At 46.6% G+C, this 20,756-nt stretch overlaps 1 protein-coding gene across 2 annotated transcripts in view; it reads left to right on the forward strand.

Annotated features, from left to right (window-relative positions):
• LOC119390183 (protein zer-1 homolog) overlaps positions 1–20,756 on the forward strand; it is a 138,310-nt gene that overhangs the window by 20,102 nt on the left and 97,452 nt on the right. For both annotated transcript variants that reach the window (XM_037657753.2, XM_037657744.2), the window contains exons 7-8: positions 11,471–11,524; positions 15,088–15,249. In XM_037657753.2, coding sequence (XP_037513681.1) covers positions 11,471–11,524; positions 15,088–15,249 — 216 coding nt within the window. The remainder of the gene's footprint in view (positions 1–11,470; positions 11,525–15,087; positions 15,250–20,756) is intronic.

Genomic DNA, 20,756 nt, shown 5'->3' on the forward strand with positions numbered 1-20,756 from the left:
AAACCCATCGAGTGTGTCCATATAATTGCTGTCGCAATAAAAAGAAAAAAACAAACAAACAGAGGAGCCATTCCACTCTGTGAGGTAGATGACCAGCTAAGCTGTTCAGCACACGGCACAGAGGTGACATGGTGGAGGCCATTTTGGTATGTAAGGCCAGGCTGTTAACAGCTAGGCTGCTAATGTTCTGTACGCAAGATTAATGCGAAAGCCTTCGGTGCCTCATCAAACGCGAAAATTAATCGGCGGTGTCAGCATGAGCGATGCAAGAAATCATCACGTGATATCGTCATCATGACATTATAGATCGCCAAAACATGTGGCGCCGTCATGACGTCATACACTGTGACGTCACATGATGACATCATCACATGACATAGTCGCTTTGCACTGCCTCCGTATTCAGTGCGCCAATCATAGAGGCACTGCAAAACCAGGGGAGGTGCAGAAAGCTTGCAATGCCTCCGATCCTTGAGGCAGTGCATAACCTTGTTGGGTGCAGAAACCTTTCAGAGGGGGGTGAGGGAGGATCATTGCATCGAGGGAGAAGAAAAAAAAAGGGAAGATGGCTTTCGCCTTCAAGTCGCTGAAATAATCGCTGAAGAGGTTATTCTAGAACACTTAACTGCATGACGCCCTTATTTTTGCATTATCAAGTGAAATATGAAGCGCTCCTGAGATGATTTTCTCCATGAGATTTGCAGTGAATTGAAATATTTCTAGATCTTCATAAGATCCCCATAATAATTATTCAGGTCCTTGAATGTAAATGCAACTTGATTCTGCAACGTACTCCAGGATGTGAAATTGGCTGCTCCAGAGTGCTCCCAGATGCAAAGTTACTTGCTCCAAAGTTCTCCAAGATAGCAATTCTTGCTGCTTCAAAGTACTCCAAAATGAAAATATTCCTGCTCCAAAATTTGCTCCAAATCAGAAGCTCTCGGTAACATCACTGCAATTGAAGTGCGAAAATTTAGGGTTACGTAATGCACATACTTCCGTTTCCAGCATCTGGAGTTCGCGTCATACCAGTGCAATTTCGACTTAAACGCTGTGGGTACTGGGCTTGCTGCATTCCATCCGTAGTTAAAGCAAGGACGACGGAGGGTCCAGCTCACAACAACAATTAGAGCTATGGCTTATACGGCAGGGTTGGCCCAGGGATACGGAACAGTGAGTCAGCGATCATCATTTCTGGCAGCAGCAACCGGCTAGCGCGAATGGCAGCGTCTGTCCCTCTTAGCAGCCAAGGCGCCTCTCTCTTGGGCAGCACGCAGGCTGCCCCTTTCAAACCGCGCAGCTGGGCCATGTGCACCACCTCTGCGCAGCATGTGGCACTATCTCAAGATAGCCGGTGGGCGTGGTTCCCACACGTCCCCCCCCCCTCAAAATGACGGGGTGGGAACCAGAGGATGGTCCGGAAGGTCGGGCTGTGGGGACCTTAAAGCGTAGCGAGGACAAAAAAAAAAAAACCAGTAAACATTTTCTTCTCACCATCAACAAAAGTATGTGCATTGAACGCAGAACAAGGTGAACAGAACATCAATGTACTTTGGGAGGGCCTCTGAATGCTTCCTCCTCAAGAAAAAATGGTGCAAGCTGGAACTGGGGGAAAAGTAAGCACAGGCGGAGGGAATGAGCGTCAGCTTCTGGACCCCTCTTTTCTTCGTCACCGGGGACGCAGGTTGTACTACTTGCTTGGCAGTGTCTGTGACTGCTTGGCCGAGCTCTGGTGGGGAATGTCTGGATTCCCAGCTGCTGCGTCTTGTCGTGCATAAAATGGTTTCAGATCTGAGACATGAATCGAGGCCACACCCTTGATCAGTCAAGGAATCTTACAACATGTACGAAAGCCTTGATTTCTGGGTGATTCTATACGGTCCGTCCCACCTGTTAGCTAGGGAAGCTGCAAAACCTTTCGAGGCGTCGCTCAGGGGGTGTGTCCACTTCAACACCAAGTCCCCAACCTCAAAGCTAATGTTCTGTCGACGCTTGTCATACTGTCCTGCCTGTTCCATGTGGGATACATCGAGGTGCTGTCTGGCTTGTTGTACAGCATTGGTTAGCCTTTGTCTCAGGTCCTCTGCAAACTTTGCATAAGGTCTCAGAGAAGTGGTTGCACATGTCAAAGCACTGTCCTGCGAAAAGCTCAATTTTTTGCCCAGGTTAAGTTGAGCAGGAGTGAAACCTGTTGAGCGATTCACTGTCGTCCTAGTTGTGAATGCTATTTCTACCAGTTTCAGATCCCAGTCTTCATGACGCTCAGTATGCATGACAAGCATAGATTTAAGATTTCGGTTTACCCTTTCCGTGATGTTGACTTGCGGGTGATACAGATGTGCGCTTGTGAAGAATTCCCAGGGCGTCACAGGAATCCGTGAACGCCTTGCTGGTGAAGTACAGTCGGCCAAATCTTTAATTATCGTGCGCGAGTGCCGACTTTTTTGTGCGTCAGCGCCGTACAACGGAGCCAAGTTGCAAACAGGGCGAGAGTAAACGCATGCCCATGAAGCGCGCTCAGCTGGGCCCATCGCCTCCTTGGCTGTTCCTTCGTGGGAACGTCACCCTGCATTACCTCAGTTCAGACGAACAGGCAGTGCGTCTTGCTCGTATCTTATATTCCGAAGATCAGCAAGTGACCGAGAAAATGAAATCCGCAGACGTCACACGCCCGCGCGCATGAGATAAGCTGACAAATGTGGATCGTTCATTTGTTATCTGGCCAAGCGCATCTTTCCAGTCCGGCCGTGATCTGGCGACGCAAATGCTGTTTTTTTTTTTGCACTTACTCTCGCCCTGTTTGCAACTTGGCTCCGTCGTACGGCGCTGACACACAAAAAAGTGGGCGCTCGCACACGATAGTTAAAGATTTGGCCGACTGTACGTCGCGTTGTCAGTGATCAGCTGGGCAGGAAATCTGAACCTCGTGAAGGTTTTGAGAAGGCAGACCCATACTTTCTGTGAAGTGAGCTTGCGCAAAGGAAACAATTTGACCCCATTTTGTGAAACGGTCAGTCAACAAGCAGATACTGGTTTTGCCGCGGGCTCATGGGAAACGGGCCGATTACATCACATGCAACAATCTGCCATGGCAACATACTCTCACCTGACTGCATTGTTCCTAGCGCTAAAGCACCACGTGGTTTCGCCTTTTGGCATACTGAACAGGAATGCGTGTAGCGTAGTACATCCTGTTTCATACCTTGCCAGGTTACCATATGACACAGCTTCTCGTAAGTCTCCTGCCCTGAAGAGTGACCAGCTAAAGCACTGTCATGGTAGTACTTTATGAAGAATTTGCAAAGTTTGCGAGGAATAACGACTCGAAACGGTGACTCCACATTACCATTGTCAACCTGGGGAAAGTACCGGAACAAGAGGCCTCCTTCTCCGAGCAGGTAGCAGTCGGTCTCCTCGTCGCTTCCGGTGCAGTTGGATCATGAGCCACCAGCTTTTCTGACACCTTACGACAAAGGCCATCGCTCTGCTGTGCTGCAAGAAGTTCCTGTTTAGTGACCAAAGTACCCCAACGTGACTGCATTGTCACAGGTGGTGTCGTAACCGCATGCACTGTTTCCGGCTCGACCTGGGCTTCAGTAGACAAAAGCGCACGTGAAAATGCGTAAGCAACTGTGTTAGTAGACAGATATATTGTTTAGCGGGTTTAGCGGAATAGTGGGCTTAGCGGAATAGCGGGACTGAAATGCGCATGCGCAGTGCACTAAATGACCTGTAGCGTTTGCCGTATGCACACTTTTCTTCAGGTTTAGCTTTACTGTGTTTGCGGGGCTAACGTAGTGTACGTAAAAACATGGTGGGGGTTTCGGACTCCCGCTTCGAACTGAATTTAGCGTTGATGTGGATGGATTCACTTCTTTCGCAGCAAATGACCACGTAGAATGGCTTTGCTTGCCTTCAGGTAGCTTCGACGCCCGAGTATTACGGATAACTTAGCGTAGTTTTTGAGATCGCTTCTCCTTTTGAACATCCCTAGGCCTAACTAGAAGATCGGTGTAAAAAAATCTGCAACATAAAAATTTTCGCTTTTGGTGTGTGGTTCACATTTATTTACTTTTATTGTTACTAAAAAAAGTAGTAATATTGCTGCGTGCGGGGATACAGGCGAGCATTCTGCTTTTTTTTCTTTTCACTTTTTTTAACGCATTCACCCTCCGCTAGATGACGCCAGCGTCACAGCTTGGGCACATAAACCCTATCCTGCTAAACTAAAACGTGCTGTCCGCAACAAACGTTTGCGGCACGGTAACGCTATTCCCTTCACCCCTGCTATCACGCTAACGCTAAGCTATAACTGTCAAGTGATATCCTTATTCTACTCAATGACATAGTCGTAGCGCTGCAAGGTAAGCGCCCATCGGGCCAATCGTCCCGAGGGATTAGGCAACCGTTTCAGCCAAGAGAGCGCTTGAAGATCAGTCTGAATGACAAACTGAGTCCCATCCAAAAACATGTCAAACTTCTTTAAAGCAACAACGATAGCTAGGCACTCCTTCTCTGTTACAGAATAGTTGCGTTCCGCACCGGTCAAAGTGTGGTGTGCGAAAGCAGCGGGCCCTCAGAGCATCTGCGCATTCCTGTAACTGTACCGAGCCCATATTTGCTGACATCAGCCTGTAATGTAAAAAAGGTTTGTTCAGGTCTGGCAACTGAAGGGAGGCGTTTTCTGGTGATCGCTTGTAGAAGCATGCCGAAAGCTGCTTGTTGCTCACTGCTCCAGAGCCATTTTGCGCCTTTCTTCAGCAACTTGGTTAGTGGTTGGGTAATGTCTGCGCACTGTGCATTGAAGTCATGATAAAAAGGAATCATTCCCAGAAAACCTTTGTAAAATCCTTAGTATTCCGGGGGTTGGAGGAAGTCTGCAATTGCCCGGAGCTTACCTGGGTTTGGTTTTAGTGCACCGTTGTCGATAACAAAACCCAAGAAGGTTGATCTTGTTAGTAGCGAGTAGAAACTTTCCGTGATGCACTGTTAGGCCAGCTGCTCACATGCGCTGTAGCACTGTATGCAAGTGTTCAAGGTGCTCTTCGAAAGTGCATGAAAAATACTGTGACATCATCCAGATACCAAAGGGCATAATTAAAACTTTGCATCGCCCAAGATGACATCCATCATGCGCTGATAAGAGCTCAGACTATTTGAGAGATCGAAGGGCATATGCACAAAACTTAAAACAAGCCTCTATGGCATGCGAAAGCCGTTTTCGGGACATCGTCAGGGTGAACCTCGATTTGGAGATACCCACGAGAGCAGTCGATAGTGGTGAAGAACTTTGCGTTTCCCAGCGCATAAGCTATGCTCGATATTGCAGGTAAAAGGATAGGAATCTCTCACTGTGACCGCGTTGAGATTGCGGTAGTCCATACAAAGACGTGCCGTACCGTCTTTCTTTGGGGCCAGTACCACCGGGAAGGCCCACGGACTTTCCGAGGGGTCGCATGGCTCCTGTGTCGATCATCTCGTCCAGCGCTTTATCGAGAAGGGCTTGCTTGTGCTGGCGAAGCGGTCTCGAGTTGCAACGCCAAGGCTGGGCGTCGCCATTATTGATGCGGTGTACTAGGACGTTGGTCTTCCCAGGATGTTCCGTGAACATTCCCGAGAATGGTGTCATCATGACTTCCAACTGCTCCCTGGTGGTTTGTTCCCTTTAAGTCGCTGAGGCACTGCACGACTGCTGACGGTAGAGTGGTGTGCATGGCTGCCACGCCTTCTGTGTTTCCTGGTACAGGCGCGGAGTCTGTTTTCCGCCAAGGGTATTATTTCAGACTATCCATGAAGGCGGTAGCCTTTTGCCGGTAAGTCAAGTGTAAGCCCCTCGTCTGCAAGAAAATTTTGGCCGATAAGCATTGGCACCGACAGATCAGGTAAACAAACAAATCGCTGGCGCTTCGTTTTTCCATTAAAGGTTATCCGTACGCGAACACAACCTTCATTGCATGATACGTGGTTTGATGCCATTTACAATTGAACATTTGCGTTATGAAACTTTATCTTTTTAGCTTTACACTGCTGCAGCAACACGTCACCGATTAAAGAGATTCTTGAACCAGTATCAAGAAGAGCAGGTACGACAATGCCCAGCACTTTAACTTTCATCGTCGGTTCTGGAGACTGTACCTGCATTATGCGGCAAACAGAGGGAATGATGACTGACTCACCAGCTCGATGTTCCTCCATTACACACCCCAGACAGCATTCCACGCCCCTGGCATTGACGGCAGTAGGCTGCGACACCCCGCCAGTGTTTAGCGTCGCCGGCTGAAGCAGTTTCCCAAACTTTCTGCATTCGTGCTACGGCGCGCAAAGCATTGCCGCCTCACATGACCAGTTTGACCGCACTGGTAGCCATAGGTCGGCAAAAAATGTGGAGCTCACTCAGACTCACTCACGAAACATATCTTACACTCAGGGCTCACTCGGACTCAGACTCACTATAATTTTTCTCAACCGGACTCACTCGGACTCAGACTCACTATAATTTTTCTCAACCGGACTCACTCGGACTCAGACTCACCAAAATATATTTCACCCGGACTCACTCAGACTCAGACTCACGGCTCGATCTGAGTCTGAGTGAGTCTGAGTGAGTCGACTCATGAGTCCGCTAGCCTATAACTAGCCTTTTTCGACCATAATGTCAATGCTCTTTAACGCCAATATCTCGCATAATCGGTGCGCTACTTAGCACATTTTGATCTCGTACCTTCAAAGACGAGTTATCGGAGTTTGCAGTTAAATAAGGACCTTTTTATTGAAAGAGATGACTCGCATGTGATATTTTTATCAGTAACTTCCCGTGAAAAAGTTTGCGGGCGGAGGTCGAGGCACCTCCTCCCTGCTCAACTCATGCCTCTGATCAATAAATATTGAGCTGACATATGAACGGTAGTGCGTTGAATTATGTGGGAGTATACGTGAGTATAAACGTGAGCCGACATAAGGCTGATAGTGATGCTGAACTTGAGTAGATAAGACCATAGGTCGGCAAAAAATATGGAGCTCACTCAGACTCACTCATGCAATATATTTCGCCCTTAGGGCTCACTCGGACTCACACTCACCAACATTTTCCTCAACCGAACTCACCCGGACTCAGACTCACCAAAATTTTTCCCAACCGAACTCACTCGGACTCAGACTCACAAAAACTTTACTCATCCGGACTCACTCAGACTCAGACTCACGTCTCGATATGAGTCTGAGTGAGTCTGATTGAGTCGACTCATGAGTGAGTTCGCCGACCTATGCTGGTAGCATACGACTTGCGCATGTCTGCGTTGGCCAGTTAGCCTATCACTGAAGTCATGCCTTTTGGTGGAGCAACCCTTTGAGTACCCATCACAGGAGCGCCTGTCGCACTCGGCTCGCACAGGACCTGTGAACCCAGCATATTGGGACTGGGGGTCCGACGGCCATGCTCTTGTATGGCTCGAGTAAGGAGCGAGCGCTCTGTACTATGACGCTGCTCCGCAGACACTTGCTGCTAGGAACAGCTAACCCCTACTACGGTATTGAATGGGGCCCCGCGTCGCCCTTGCTCATACGTGAAGGGGTCCAGGGCACGGGAGGTGATAGCCGTGAATGCGCCTGGGCTCGTCAGGTCGCATGAGGGACTGGCTACGGGGGCGCGCCAAGCCAGCGACAGCTCAAGAGCAGATTGCGGCGCTGGGAGTGGCACGTAAGTGCTCTCGGCTAACAGGGCGTCTTGTACACTGCGGGCATCCCGTGCGAGATGCTCAAGGGTTTCAAATGTGCGCCTATAAAGGAATGGCCGGAATCTGGGATGACTCTGTCGAATGACCCAAGCTACTTGGTCCCTTTTCCAGGCAGTCGGTGCTGCTCGGCGATGCATTTCCTGCATCGTCCGGACGTACTCGAGCAAACTTTCGTCTGGATGCTGGGTTCTCAGTTTGAGCTCACGCTGGACTCGCAGCTCGTACCTAGGGGGCAGAAATTCCTCTCGGAAGCACTGTTCAAATTCTGCCTATGTGGTGAAAAGTGTTTGTAGCCTCTACCACCGTCCTGTGGCATCCCATAAAGCTAACGGCAGGATTTGAGCCGAGGTGCCAGTAGCTCTGACATACCTGCCTACTACTTCTAGGAAGCCAGCAACTGATTTCGGGTCGTCGTAACCCGTGTACGTAGGTAGCTCCACTTGAGGTCAGAACTGTGGCTCACCTCCTGTCTGTGGCTCTACGGCCAGAGTGCCCATGCGGTCCATGACCGTGTTGCACAACTCAGCGACACGCTGAAATATGTTCAGCTGCTGGCACAGCAGCTGGTCAGCGTGCTCGTGCGAAGAATACTGCTTGCCACCTGTAGGCAAGATCATCCCAGACCGGAGCTGCTTTCTGTCTGCCTGTACCATGAAGAGAAAGAAAAATACTGCGCAACAAAAGAACACACACGAGAATGCGCTACACAGATACTCGACGAACAAGACAAGGGACCGGACCTACGTCCACCGTGCTATTCCTATGGGCGAGAGCAAAAACCACGTTGGGCACCAACTGTGGGTACTGGGCTTGCTGCATCCCGTCCGTAGTTAGAGCAAGGATGACGGAGGCTTCAACTCACAACAACAACAACAATTTAGAGCTATGGCTCATACGGCAGGGTCGGCCCAGGGACATGGGACAATGAGGCGGCGACCATCATATCCGACAGCAGCAATGGGCTAGCGCGGGTGGCAGCGTCTGTCCCTCTTGGCAGGCAAGGCACCTCTCTCGTGGGCGGCACGCAGGCTGCCCCTTTTAAACCGCGCAGCTGGGCCACGCGCACCGCCTCTGCGTAGCACGTGACGCTATCTCGAGATAGCCGGTGGGCGTGGTTCCTACAACACTGACATCAGAGCGAACATTACTTTTAGCGGCCAGATTTGCATGATGTGGTTATCATGAGCAATTGCTCATAGCAGTTGTTATGCTAAAAAAAACAATGTCTCATTTCAGTCCTTGAGTTCTGTACAGTTATGGTGTCTAGAGAAATTGAACTGATGGCGGTCCAATTTATAGTATGTGAAAGGGAAACGTGCATTGAAATCCTAGTGTACAGATGCCGGTATACCACTCGCAAGTGGCAAGGGCATTTACGAATTTAAGCAAAGAGCAGCTGCTGTTTCAAGTGAAAGTGTAGGCTCGCTGCTCTGTGCATAGGAATAATTTGGGGATCGATTGTTCGTGAAAGCACTGTCTAGTGACCAAGCAGGGTTCTTTGCCATGTTAAAGAAGTGTTATAGAGTCCACTTAAATCTGACTGCTAACTGGTTACACTCTGTAGTCAAAGCTGTCTATATCGAACTCGGATAAATCGAGTGATCCTGTATATCAAACTACTTTCGTGTACGACGATGCTTTAACGTCAATGCATAGGAAAATTTATGGCTACATCGAACAAAAATAGCCAGAACACTTGTACAGTGCAGTCCACTTATAACGATATTGAAGTGCCAAGGAAATCCCATCGTTATAATCGATGATTGTTGTAAGCGGGTTGAGGAAAAAATTACACCATCTCCCGCTAAAGGGGACCATAAGGCGATGCGAAGCCGGAGCACTTGCACGATCGCATTCTGTTGGCGTTCGTTGGGCATGCTACCGACCTCGGATCGTTATTAACGGTGTTATTCGCATGCCCTTCGCTTCGCAGCTTTGTCTTGAGTGGACGCAATTGGGCTGATGCTGATGCGTGCTTGCGTCAGCCCACTCACTGACGGGACTGTTGCTTCCATCATGCTTCATCGGAAGCATCAATGGAGTCAGGCGGAGTCAACCAAAGCAAGCGCTGCACTGAATGCGCGCTGCGCTCTAACCGCTTAGAGGAGGAGAGTAGCGTAGATAGTAGCGCATGCGCCGCGAAAGCAAAAGCGAGAACGCAGGAGAAGTGCAAGCAGGTGCTGGTAGAGAAGTGGAGAGAGTAACGCGCAGCTGTAGTGTGAGTGCGGACTACCATGGCGTGTGTGGATTACCACGCCGCGTTGCATACCCCCGAGCAAGAGAGGCATCGCATCTAAAAAGACCTGCGTAGGCTGTTCAGCCGCGTTGTCGGAGTCGTCACTCTCACTGCTGTCCACAGCACGTATACGCGCAACGATTGCTTCATCACTGAGGCACTCGGACGTTTCCACAACATCATCTGCACGAAGAAAGTTGTCCAGACCCGACGCAAAGCGCTGACCACAACTCCGGTACCCCTTGATGGGACGGATGGATGTCGGCCATGACGTCCCGATGTCCCGTCCGCGGCAAAACGTAAAACGGAGGCAGTTGTGGAAAAAGACAGTCGAAGTACGGGGCACACAACTGGCGAGTGAGTGAGTGAGTGGTGTGAGCCAGTGTTGGTGCGACCGAGCACGCGGATGAGGCCAAAGGGGTGGCTCTGGGAGGGGAGTTCGGAAGGAAAGCTCCTCCTCCTCTCGCTTCCTCGTAAGCGGTGCAGTCGACTCGTTTTCTTAAGGGGTGGACGGGGTGCGAGGCGCATCGCGCCACATGCTGTCGACGTGGTCGGTGCAGAGAGCCATTTTCGGCGCGCGCTGTAGCTGGATTCAACTACTATATCCGATATCGCTGCAAGGGAGCATCGTATTAAGCGGTTTATTTTACTTTCGAAAGCATACAAAAGTGGACAGTGCCATTGTTTTTCATCGTTATATTCGATATATTGTTATAAATGGTATCGTTATAAGTGGACTCGACTGTATATCGACATCGGGCAGTGCGATACGCCCCAAGAAGTTGGCTTTCCCTCACAAGAAGTTGCCTTTTCTTTATGGAAGGGGACTTTTTCGCAGGCATTTGGGAGAGTGAGCGGTGCGATAAAAAAGCGCCACGCAGAGCGAGTAGAATCGTCGTGGCCCTTATGTGGGGTCGCCGTTCACTTCTCAATTCCCTTTGTCAACACAATGGCTGCCGTAAAACGAAAGAACTTGGCTGTTCTCCGTAAAGCTGGCGATAATCGACTTGGTGGAAGGTAGAGAAAAGAAGTCTGATGTTGCCGCTGCCTACAGCCTTCCAAGAAGCATGCCGAGTATGATATTGCAAAACAACACCAACATTAGGGCCAAGGCAGTCTATTCTTCCGGCACCCAATGAGTACACACAGCTGCGTTTCAAGATGTTGAGTTGCTGTTTACATTGATACCATATTTTTTCTCCTACAATCCACTCCGGCGTATAACCCGCACCCGCAACTACAAACCGGGGAAAAATAAAAACTAAGAAACTTCCCCGCATATTGCCCTAAGCCGCCTTTTTTTTTCATTATTGTGAAGCAGTGCCGTGAAGCCAACTTGTTCACTGAAATTTGCATTGACAATACGGTAAATTCTTTAAATGATTTATATCGAACTGATTCCTGTTGTTTAGCGAGTTGGATATGAGGAAGATGCACAGTGGGTTGCTGCTGATGCCACATGTGAACAATGAGTGAATTTGGTGCTCTCCTTCTTTCCCAGATGCTGCGAAATGGCTGCCTGACTATGATTCACTTTAAGATACCCCAAGATGTGGTGAGTACGGTCACTTGCTTGCAATGAACGTTGCTCTTGTTGCATGTGCAAGGAAGGTCAGAGAGCAATAAGTGTGCATATAAATACTGTTTACAAATATCACTGGTTTTCAACACTGCTCAAGGGCGCCATCCAGAAGTGGAAGCAAGGAAGGAGACATTTGGCTGAAAAATAGAGACACTATTTACACTGGAACTACCACCCTTGTTCTAGAGAAATTCTGGTTATCCGAGTGTGTACCAAGTGGGAGCAGTGATAAAAGTGATGTGGCATGGTACAGTTGAGTGTTCATGTGATGAGCAAGGAAACAAAATTATTAGATTAACAAAACAAAATACAAATCAGGCTTGTTCTGCTTTACAGTTGAACTCTGTTATAAGGGACGCTGATGTAACTGACTCTTTGGAATAATAGACACCATTCACCCACGTGGTTGGCTGCCCTACATCTCCCATTAATGGTATTTCTTTTGTAACAGACACTGGATGTAGAAGACAATTGCTCGTAAAGGACAAGTTATTCTTCAATTTGGTTAATAATCTTGCCTGTAACAAACATTTCAACCTTAAAGGGATCATGAAGCACCCCTTGGGCTTGTTGAAAAAACACATCCTGCGGAAAGCTGACACGGCTATGAACTGCTCAGCCAAATATTGCAGTCGTGTGTGCCGCGTAAAGGCTGCAAGCGTGAAGTTGCTGTTTTCTCAGGCGCCCTCTTTTCAAACAGAGGCCGGTTCTCACTCTCGTCGGTAGGCGGAGCGCCTGCCAGTTGACGTTGCGTATCTGCTTCTCCGCGTCACAAAAGACATAGCATGCCCATTGGCTGATAGCCGACATAAATCGAGAGCGGCGTTCAGATCAGATGCGCTTCTTGTCACGGGGTGCCGCCACTTGTCGGCGCCGCACTCCTCAGTCTGCTAACTTTACACAGTCGCGCACACGAATCGCAGTGGGAGAGGGATCGCGTTTCACGACGCGCGCTGACATAACTTCTTTCCCCCGTGCCATCCCTCCCTGTCTAGCTTCCAGTGCGCTCGTTGGGACGAAAAAAGAGAGAAAGCGCTGAGAGCGTGCACCAAACCCCCCGTAACTCCACTCGTTCTTGACGGATTCGAGAAATTTTTGCGGCAATCGATTCGGGAGGCAGTAAACCTCGATACTGAGGTCATTAAATCATTACTTGGAAAAGTGGTTCGTGGCTCCTTTAACTGCATGACCATTGGCTGCTAACTGAAGTTTCACGCATTGTGTAAACAAAGGGAAATGACAGATGCATGCACTCACTGTTTACGCTAACATAGGCCAATGCAGAGTAGGTCACTCGGCTATAGAACGAAGAGAAGTCCCTGCAATGGGAATGTAGAAGCACTTGAACCTTTCCAAGGATACAAGTGTGATCGCACATGTGGGCATCTCCTGAGCCATATACAGTAGAACCCCGCTGATACGTTTTTGAAGGGACCGTAGGAAATAAACGTAAGAGACGGGAAACGTAAGAGCCGAAAAACAGGAAAAACGGCAAAATATTTAGTGGTACAGAATTTTATTTCAATTCTTACGAGCAGCACGAAAATTGGCGCGCTCAGCCGCGATCTAGTCGATGGATAGAAACGTGGAGCTTAGGACAGCCTTATCCACAGAAATGTAATCAATGTATGTGATTTTTTTAACACCAACAGCTGTAGGCATGAAAAAACTAAGCACACGCAATCACGACCGGCGCGGCGAGTCCGACCGCGAACCGCACGCACGACCATGCGAGCTCCAACCAGCTCGAACTCTTCCCGTTCTCCGACAAATAACGATGATGATGAGTCTACGCCAACGCGATGGCAGAAGTGAATGCCAATCTCGAAGGCCTTGCTTTCGCAAGCAATTACGTCATACACGCCATGTTTGTGCAATGCAAATCTCAGAGGCTATGCTTTTGTCAATAGTAAATGCCAATCTCGAAGGCCTTGCTTTCGCGAGCAGTTACGTCATAGACGCCATCTTTGCAATTTGAATCTCGAAGGCCATGCTTTTGTTTGCATCAATTGAAAGATTGTTGCTTGTGCCTCTCATGCGGCTAATATTACGGTCAAACGAGGCCAAGCTGCGTGAAAATGCGCCATGGCCGCTCTCTTTGGTAGTCACTCGGTCGGCTCCGGGCGCACTTCGCGACGTATCATACGGGAACGGTCCGACAGTTACGACGTAACAGCGGGGTTCCCAATACATTGTATCCTATGGGAGCTATGCCGGGACCGGCGGAAAACGATGTAACAGCCGGGAAAACGCAGCAGTGAGGAACGTAACAGCGGGGTTCTACTGTATAACTATGAGCATGCGGCGTGCTCTAGTGCTGCTCCCAATCCAGAGGTATTGCTTATGATGCGTCTGCAAGACTGAAGTATAGTCAAAGCGCACCGCGCACTCTGTAATGACCGTGCACTGTACTGTACTCTTGCAATGTGCTCTGTTAATGATAAATCTATTCCAAGTTTGCAAATCAGAGAAATACTTTGATGGAAGTTACTTTCCACAAGCACAAAAATAGTCAGGTTAAAGCTTTTATCTACAGCTGTAACATGGGAATCAGTAAGAACATATTTAAAAATTTTTGTACGCAAACAAAAGACTGGCACTCACAGAAAGGAGGTACAAATGAGAACACATATTTAAAACAACCTGATTATCGGTCTAAGAGACACGACCATTCCACAAAAATAAGGCCCTGCCAAGCTTTCCTCGAACGATTGAAACATGGAATCTGCTTCATGATGAGATAGTGTCTGCATGAAATTTTTCTTGTGCCAGTGAGAACTTTATATGAATGTGTTTTAAATATTACTTCGAGTGTCTTTATAATGGGATGTCTTATGCTTTATATTGATTGTGTTGTCTCTTTTATCACGATGTTAGTATGTGTTTGTTCTATGGCTGTTTTGATGCTGCTGTTTTGTGACATATTATTACAACTTTGTGTGTATAATTAACACCCTACGATAATATCCAACTTGGGTGCTGTAGGTATTTGCAATAAATAGATAAGTTAATAAAAATCTACCTGGCAAATGTGTACAAAGCAATCAGCTGCATCTTGGTGGGTGTGAACAAGCCATCTGGCCAACTTCCAAGAAGGCGAGGCCAAGTGTGTGAGACGGTTCAGCTGCAGAAAACGTGGATGGTGTTCTTGTGTAGTGATCCACCAAGCAAATTGCATAGTGCATATTAAAATAAACGGCATACCTATATTACATGCATTGTAAAAGGCCTTCTTTTGTGCTTATTTTAGTTGTAGTGTGCCTACATCGAAATTGGGTTTAATCAGAAAATGAGAATATGGTGCCCTGCTTATAAGAGACCTCATCAAAGGGTCAAGAACTGCTCCTTGGTCTCTCTTATAAAGAGTATCCACTGTATTTCATTGAGTATATTGGTCCTATAACTAAACCTAGTACGCAGTGTCCAAGAGTGTCGATTGCTAGTGGCTTGGTTTGGCTTTGCTTTGCTTGGCTAGCCTGCAGCCAGCTAGCCCATTTTGTGAGCCTGTGCTCTTCCTTTCTGCTGGTGTTTCGCAGCTGTTTGACTACGAGCGGTTGGTGGACATGCTGCTGTACATAGTGTCCCAGTATGACCAGGATGAGTTTGTTCAGCGCATTGGCATCTACCTGCTCAACTCACTGGCCTGCCAAGTGGACGGGGGCCAGAAGCGCCTCGTTGGGGACAAAGGAGCCATCACGGTACTTTCCTTTGCCTCATCCATAGCAGTGGTAGTGAAACGCCTTGTATATTCTATTTCAGGGTACGTGTACATATACAGTGAAATGCAGGAGTAGGTCTCCTATGAGATTCACACCAACGTAGATGGATGTTTTGCTGTGTTCGGGGCTATGTTAGAAGCCGAGTTACAGAAAGCATTTTGCGTTGGAAAACTAGGCTGGCTCAACCCAAAAAATACACGGAACAAAGACTTTTCATGAATAAATAGCAAAGGGGCACAGACACGCATGCTTTAGAAACATACTCGGGGAACAAAATTAACTAGAGCTGTGCGAATAGCAAAATTTTGGGTGCGAAGCAAATTCGAATATTGAAGTGTGAGTGCGAATCGAATCGAATATTTTTCGAATATTTCTCGAATATTTCTGGAATATTTTTCTAATACTTCGAAGCGAAATTGCAGAAAAAAAGTTGGAAAGGATTCCTAAGTATATTCTTATGAGATTACAACATGAAAGTTTTTCTTTTCACTAGGTTGATGAAGCGCTGACGGGGTGGTGTTTCATACTTGTCTTATCAAGAATGAGGCAATGTAGAGGCTGAATTGTATTTATGTACATGATTTGGTGCAACCATAGTGTTGCCGACAACATTTTACACGTGATAGGCAAAGATGCCATTTCCTCAGCCTCTCCTCCTCTTTAAACTTCTGTGGAAGCCCAACTGATGTGGCGGACAAGGGTGTGCTCCCTTCAAGTCTGGAGTTCCAAATCTGCCTCGTAGACGTCGATATATAAGACCATCTGAAATTTTGAATGCTAAAAAGCTTCGGCGTCTGACTTTTCGGTCTTCCTGACCAAATTTCAGGTCCAAAACAGCATTAATTGAGCCCCCACCTCTGCCATATCTTTCATCTACATGTTGGAACCAGCGTTTTCTTGAGTTAATACATTTGCAACCGTAGCGGCACTTGGAAGGCAGCTTTGCTGCAATATGGGGGTATGACGAGGTGAAGCATATTGAAAATCTAGAGACCACCTCTAATCGGACGACTGTGTCTTGGCTAAGTTCGACCGTAACGGAGCTTGGAAGGCAGCTTTGCCGCAATACGAGAGTGTAATGAGGTGAAGTATATTGAAAATCTGAAGGGGTCACTTTTATTCGGACGTTGACTGTATTTGTCTTTCGGAAGTTCGAATTGTTTGAATAGTAAAAGTCCAATGCGAATCGAATCAAATAGCAAATACTATTAGAAAATATTCAAAATTTCGAATATTCGCACTTCCCTAGAATTAACCTTAAAGTCTTGTTCTTTGAAAGACCAAGAACGCACGCAAACTGGAAACTTTAGATATCAGTGGTGACTGAACTTGCAGTTGTTCACAAGCGTGGCACGACATGTCATGGTGCATCTGTGGGCGATGTCAGCTGCTTCACTGTGTGATCTGTTTCTAAAATGTAATAACATCATCAAGCCGGCGGTGTATATCATATAATATGTTCTTCTGGTTCAGCTATGTAAGTCACTAGGACAGATCTGCAAGCGTATGCAGCCAAGGGTCAGATAGTTTCACAAGTTCACATGTGCTGAGACATTTTCACATTTCTTTTTCTATCAACAATGGGGATCCAGCCCGTTTTGCAGTTGGAGAAGTTTTTGGCACAAAATAAGTTCTCTTTTGGAGCAGAAAAATTGTGTTTAGGAGCAAATTTGAAGCAGGAAAAAAGTGGATTTTTGAGCAGAACAGGTGTTTGGGATCACTTAAAGCAATACAACAATGATTGTGTGCAACTGCAGTCAGGTACGACTTAAGATGTGCTCTAGACTGACATCATGAGCTGGTCTGTCAGTGACCCTGCTGTTGGAAAAACATCGCCGAGTACACGCACGGGACTACTATTTCGTTAGTCGTGGATAATCAGCTGCCGCTCATCAGTCATCTGGGCGGTGCCCCTGCTGCATCTGCCTATATTTGGTGCAGATTCCTCTTATTGTGTGAACAGGAAATGCGGCTATATTACTACAAAGAGACAAGCCCAACAGCCAAAGAGCGGCCATTAATCAGGCTCTTTTGCATACGGAAGAGGGCCATAAGTTGGCCTCACCACAACATACAAGGTGTGTATTGCAGTGAAGCGTTAGTGACAAGGGTGAGCATGACACGTGTGGTTTCTGTGAGAAACAGGTGTCGAAATGATGTTACAGACAGAAAAAACAGAAAAATAAGCCTTACCAATAAAAGCCAGCAGTCAACACATAAAGAAAAGAGGAAAACAAGAACCTTCCATTTGCTATTGCATGTGAACAGTACATTGTCACTGGCTCAATTTAGTATGGCTAATTTCCCATTGTACACAATGATTATTAACTATTAGTTGCACAAATAATCGTAAAATGCCTGCATGATGTGTGGTATAAAGCATGCACACACAAATTATGGACAGTGACTAGACCATGTATTGCAACTGCTGCAGATGCTATTGGGAGGCTTCACCATAGCAAATATGTGTTACTCCTGTGAAGCATTCTGATTTGTTGGCTTGATGCTGGTTGTGGCTAAAGAAATTCGCAGGGCTTCTCAGGCAGGGTTCCACAAAGAGAGTTTCAGGATTCCATGAGTGTTCAGGACTGCTGTGCGACTCCATCCTATTTACCCCCCATTAAAATAAACAATTTATTGGCTTAGAGAAGAAAATTTCGACATGTTTTGATTTAATGAAGCCATTGGAAGCCGTTGCATGCTACATCTGCACTTTGATGGTCTGTGAGCAGTGAGAACGGCACAAGTCACTGATGCTTACAACGATAAGAAATTTGCAGGCTGAGAACCACTTGCCTGCCACTTGTGCGAATTGGTGACAATATTGACTGTTTAAATGACATTTTATAATGAACACATGAGCCTGGCAACACATTATTTGGGGCCTGTGGCACATCGGTGTGCACAGTGCTCAATGTCCATGCACGCTATGGCACTGCATCGCTTTTGTGCAGCAAGAACTTCGATGCACACTAAGGCAGGCTACATGAGTATTTAGGCTGAGTGTTATGACCAGCGTATCGAACAACGTTCAGCAGTGTGACATTTTATTTTGCAAAAAGTAAAATAAGTGTTTGCTCTTCAGGCACACCATTCGTGTGAAGACGCTGTTTACAGTGCATGGGGCCTAAAGTGCTAGCCTTACAGCCATTCTCTGCTGCATTGGGATCATTACGCATAGTGACATTAAAAAAGAAACATCCGGCAGATCCCATGCAACTTTGGAATCAGTCATGCAAAGCAGTCAGCGTGCAGTGGCATATGTGGGATTTCTTGTGGTGGACCAATATCTTTTGCGTAGATTGAGTAGTTGTGCGCACACCATGAGCTTACCGGGCTCACCAAGTACACTGGCATGTAAATGGTAGCTCATGGTCCGACGTGACGTCGGCACTTACAAGGGGTGTGTGAATAGTGAATTTTGAAACCGAATCGTATACAAATCGAATAGTGATGACACCGAATCGAATATGAATACGAATCGAATACTAGTATTCGAATAGTTTTCGAATAGTAAGCTAACCATTTTCAAGGCAGCCCTAGAAGGGCTGTCTAGAAATGTAACCATTTTTGAAACAGCCCAAGAATTCCACAACATTCTATTTGAAACAAATATTCACAAAATTTAACAAAGGAACATTACGATTACTTTTAACTGACAAAAAAAAAGCCACAATTATGTAAACTGAAGCAAGCTCGTATACAGCAGCAAGTGGAGCCTTAGCAATATTTTTTAACTACAGCATTGAATGCAATATTCAAGGTGGAACTTTGTCGACAGCTTTTAAATAAAACTGATGTAAAAATACTAAACCATATTCATGAGTCAAATGTCATGATTCACAAATGTCATGATTAAGATGGTGTATTGATGACTCTGTCGCTTCAGCGGCACTGACGTTTTAAGCAAAAATGCCTTCATCCTGTGATCAATATAGCGTCAATAGTTCCTTAAAACCTTGCGCTGCATGCATCTTGGTAATCTGCTGATTAAAACAAGAAACGTTACCCCTCTCTGTTCCAACATATCCTTTTTTTTTATGTTTTTTTCATCTATGCTTCTTATTAGAAAAATATTCGGTATTTCCAATATGCACAATTCCATTAGAAATTTTAGAATATTTGCACACCCCTAGCACTTATGTTAGAGGAGAGACATCAGTTTTATCGCCATGGCTATGGTGCGATGATGTGCATATCTACAGTCAAGTGCAACGCTAGACTATAGGTTGTGGAGCCATGGGTGTACACATGTAATGTTTATTATATTGATATAAAATCTCATAGCCAACTCTGCAACCGCAATTGCCGTTGTCCTGACATAATGCTTGTACAGGGTCTTTTTCCAAAGCAGTTTGAAGCACTGGCGTTTGGAGTTTGAGGTGCTCTGTGGTAGAATACTTGACTGCCATGCAGGGTGCCTGGGTCTGATTCCAGCTCGAGCAGGGATTTTTATTCTTTGCTTCCACCGGGATATTTCACCCATCCACAATGACATTGGCACACATTTTCTGCTATATGGGTTCCTTTACGCTGTCGCGTTGATTTCCAAAGTCTGGGTCGATATAGATTATGAATCACCAGAAGTTGCATACCTGTATGCCACGGGTAGCTGTATGTCGGTATGTGCCACACGTGACTGGTGAAAAGGATTTCGTGACGTACGCGACCAAGAAGTCACATTATTCACCTGTGAATTGTATTCGACGTTCACCGAAGTCCGCCTGTGTCAATTTTGGTCATTACCAAGTGAAGGAGATTAACCACGAGAGCATTAGGACGTAGGCAGCTAGTAGATAGATAAAAACGGTCAAATTGTCTTTGGTTCGCTAAGAAATGCTTCGCATTTAATAAATAAAAATACCTTGCTCATGTATCATTGTGAGTTCCTCATCAAGAGCGATGACCTTGCTGTCCAAAAAAAGCATACAATAACGTAGGCTATACAGAGACATGGCAGTGCTGGTACTTTGGTTAGGCCAGTCCGGAATTTCTGTATGCTTTAATGCGAACTAACGCTTAGATGGAGAGGGGAGGGGTTCCATGGCAATCTGGAAATGTTGGTGCCATTGTCAAAGGAACTTTGGCACCATTGGCGCATGTTGTACTTGCAAGGGCACAGCAACATGCAGACGATATGGTGCAGTTGGATCACTGCTGTATCACTGGTAGCACAAACTCCGTGTGTGTCAAGTGCTCTCAGTGCTATCATGGTTGAAAGAAAAATACCAGGAAATTTTGTGCTGTTATTTGGCGTGTGTTAATCAGTGTCTTAAAAAAATTACTCCTGTGCATGGTAATAATTGATACTTTATGATAGTCAAGTGGTATTCGGAGACTTTAAATATTGCCGCACTGGCAGCTTATTCTGTTTTGTACAAACACCTTCAAGAGACAAAATTGCCCTTCAGGTGCTTCATGCCTTGACCGACTTGCAGTTGGCATCCATTTCCTAGTGCTGTGAGAAGCTCAATAAGTTTTAAAAC

This window comes from Rhipicephalus sanguineus, chromosome 1 (genome assembly GCF_013339695.2).
Source record: "Rhipicephalus sanguineus isolate Rsan-2018 chromosome 1, BIME_Rsan_1.4, whole genome shotgun sequence".
NCBI classification, from domain to species: Eukaryota; Metazoa; Arthropoda; class Arachnida; order Ixodida; family Ixodidae; genus Rhipicephalus; species Rhipicephalus sanguineus.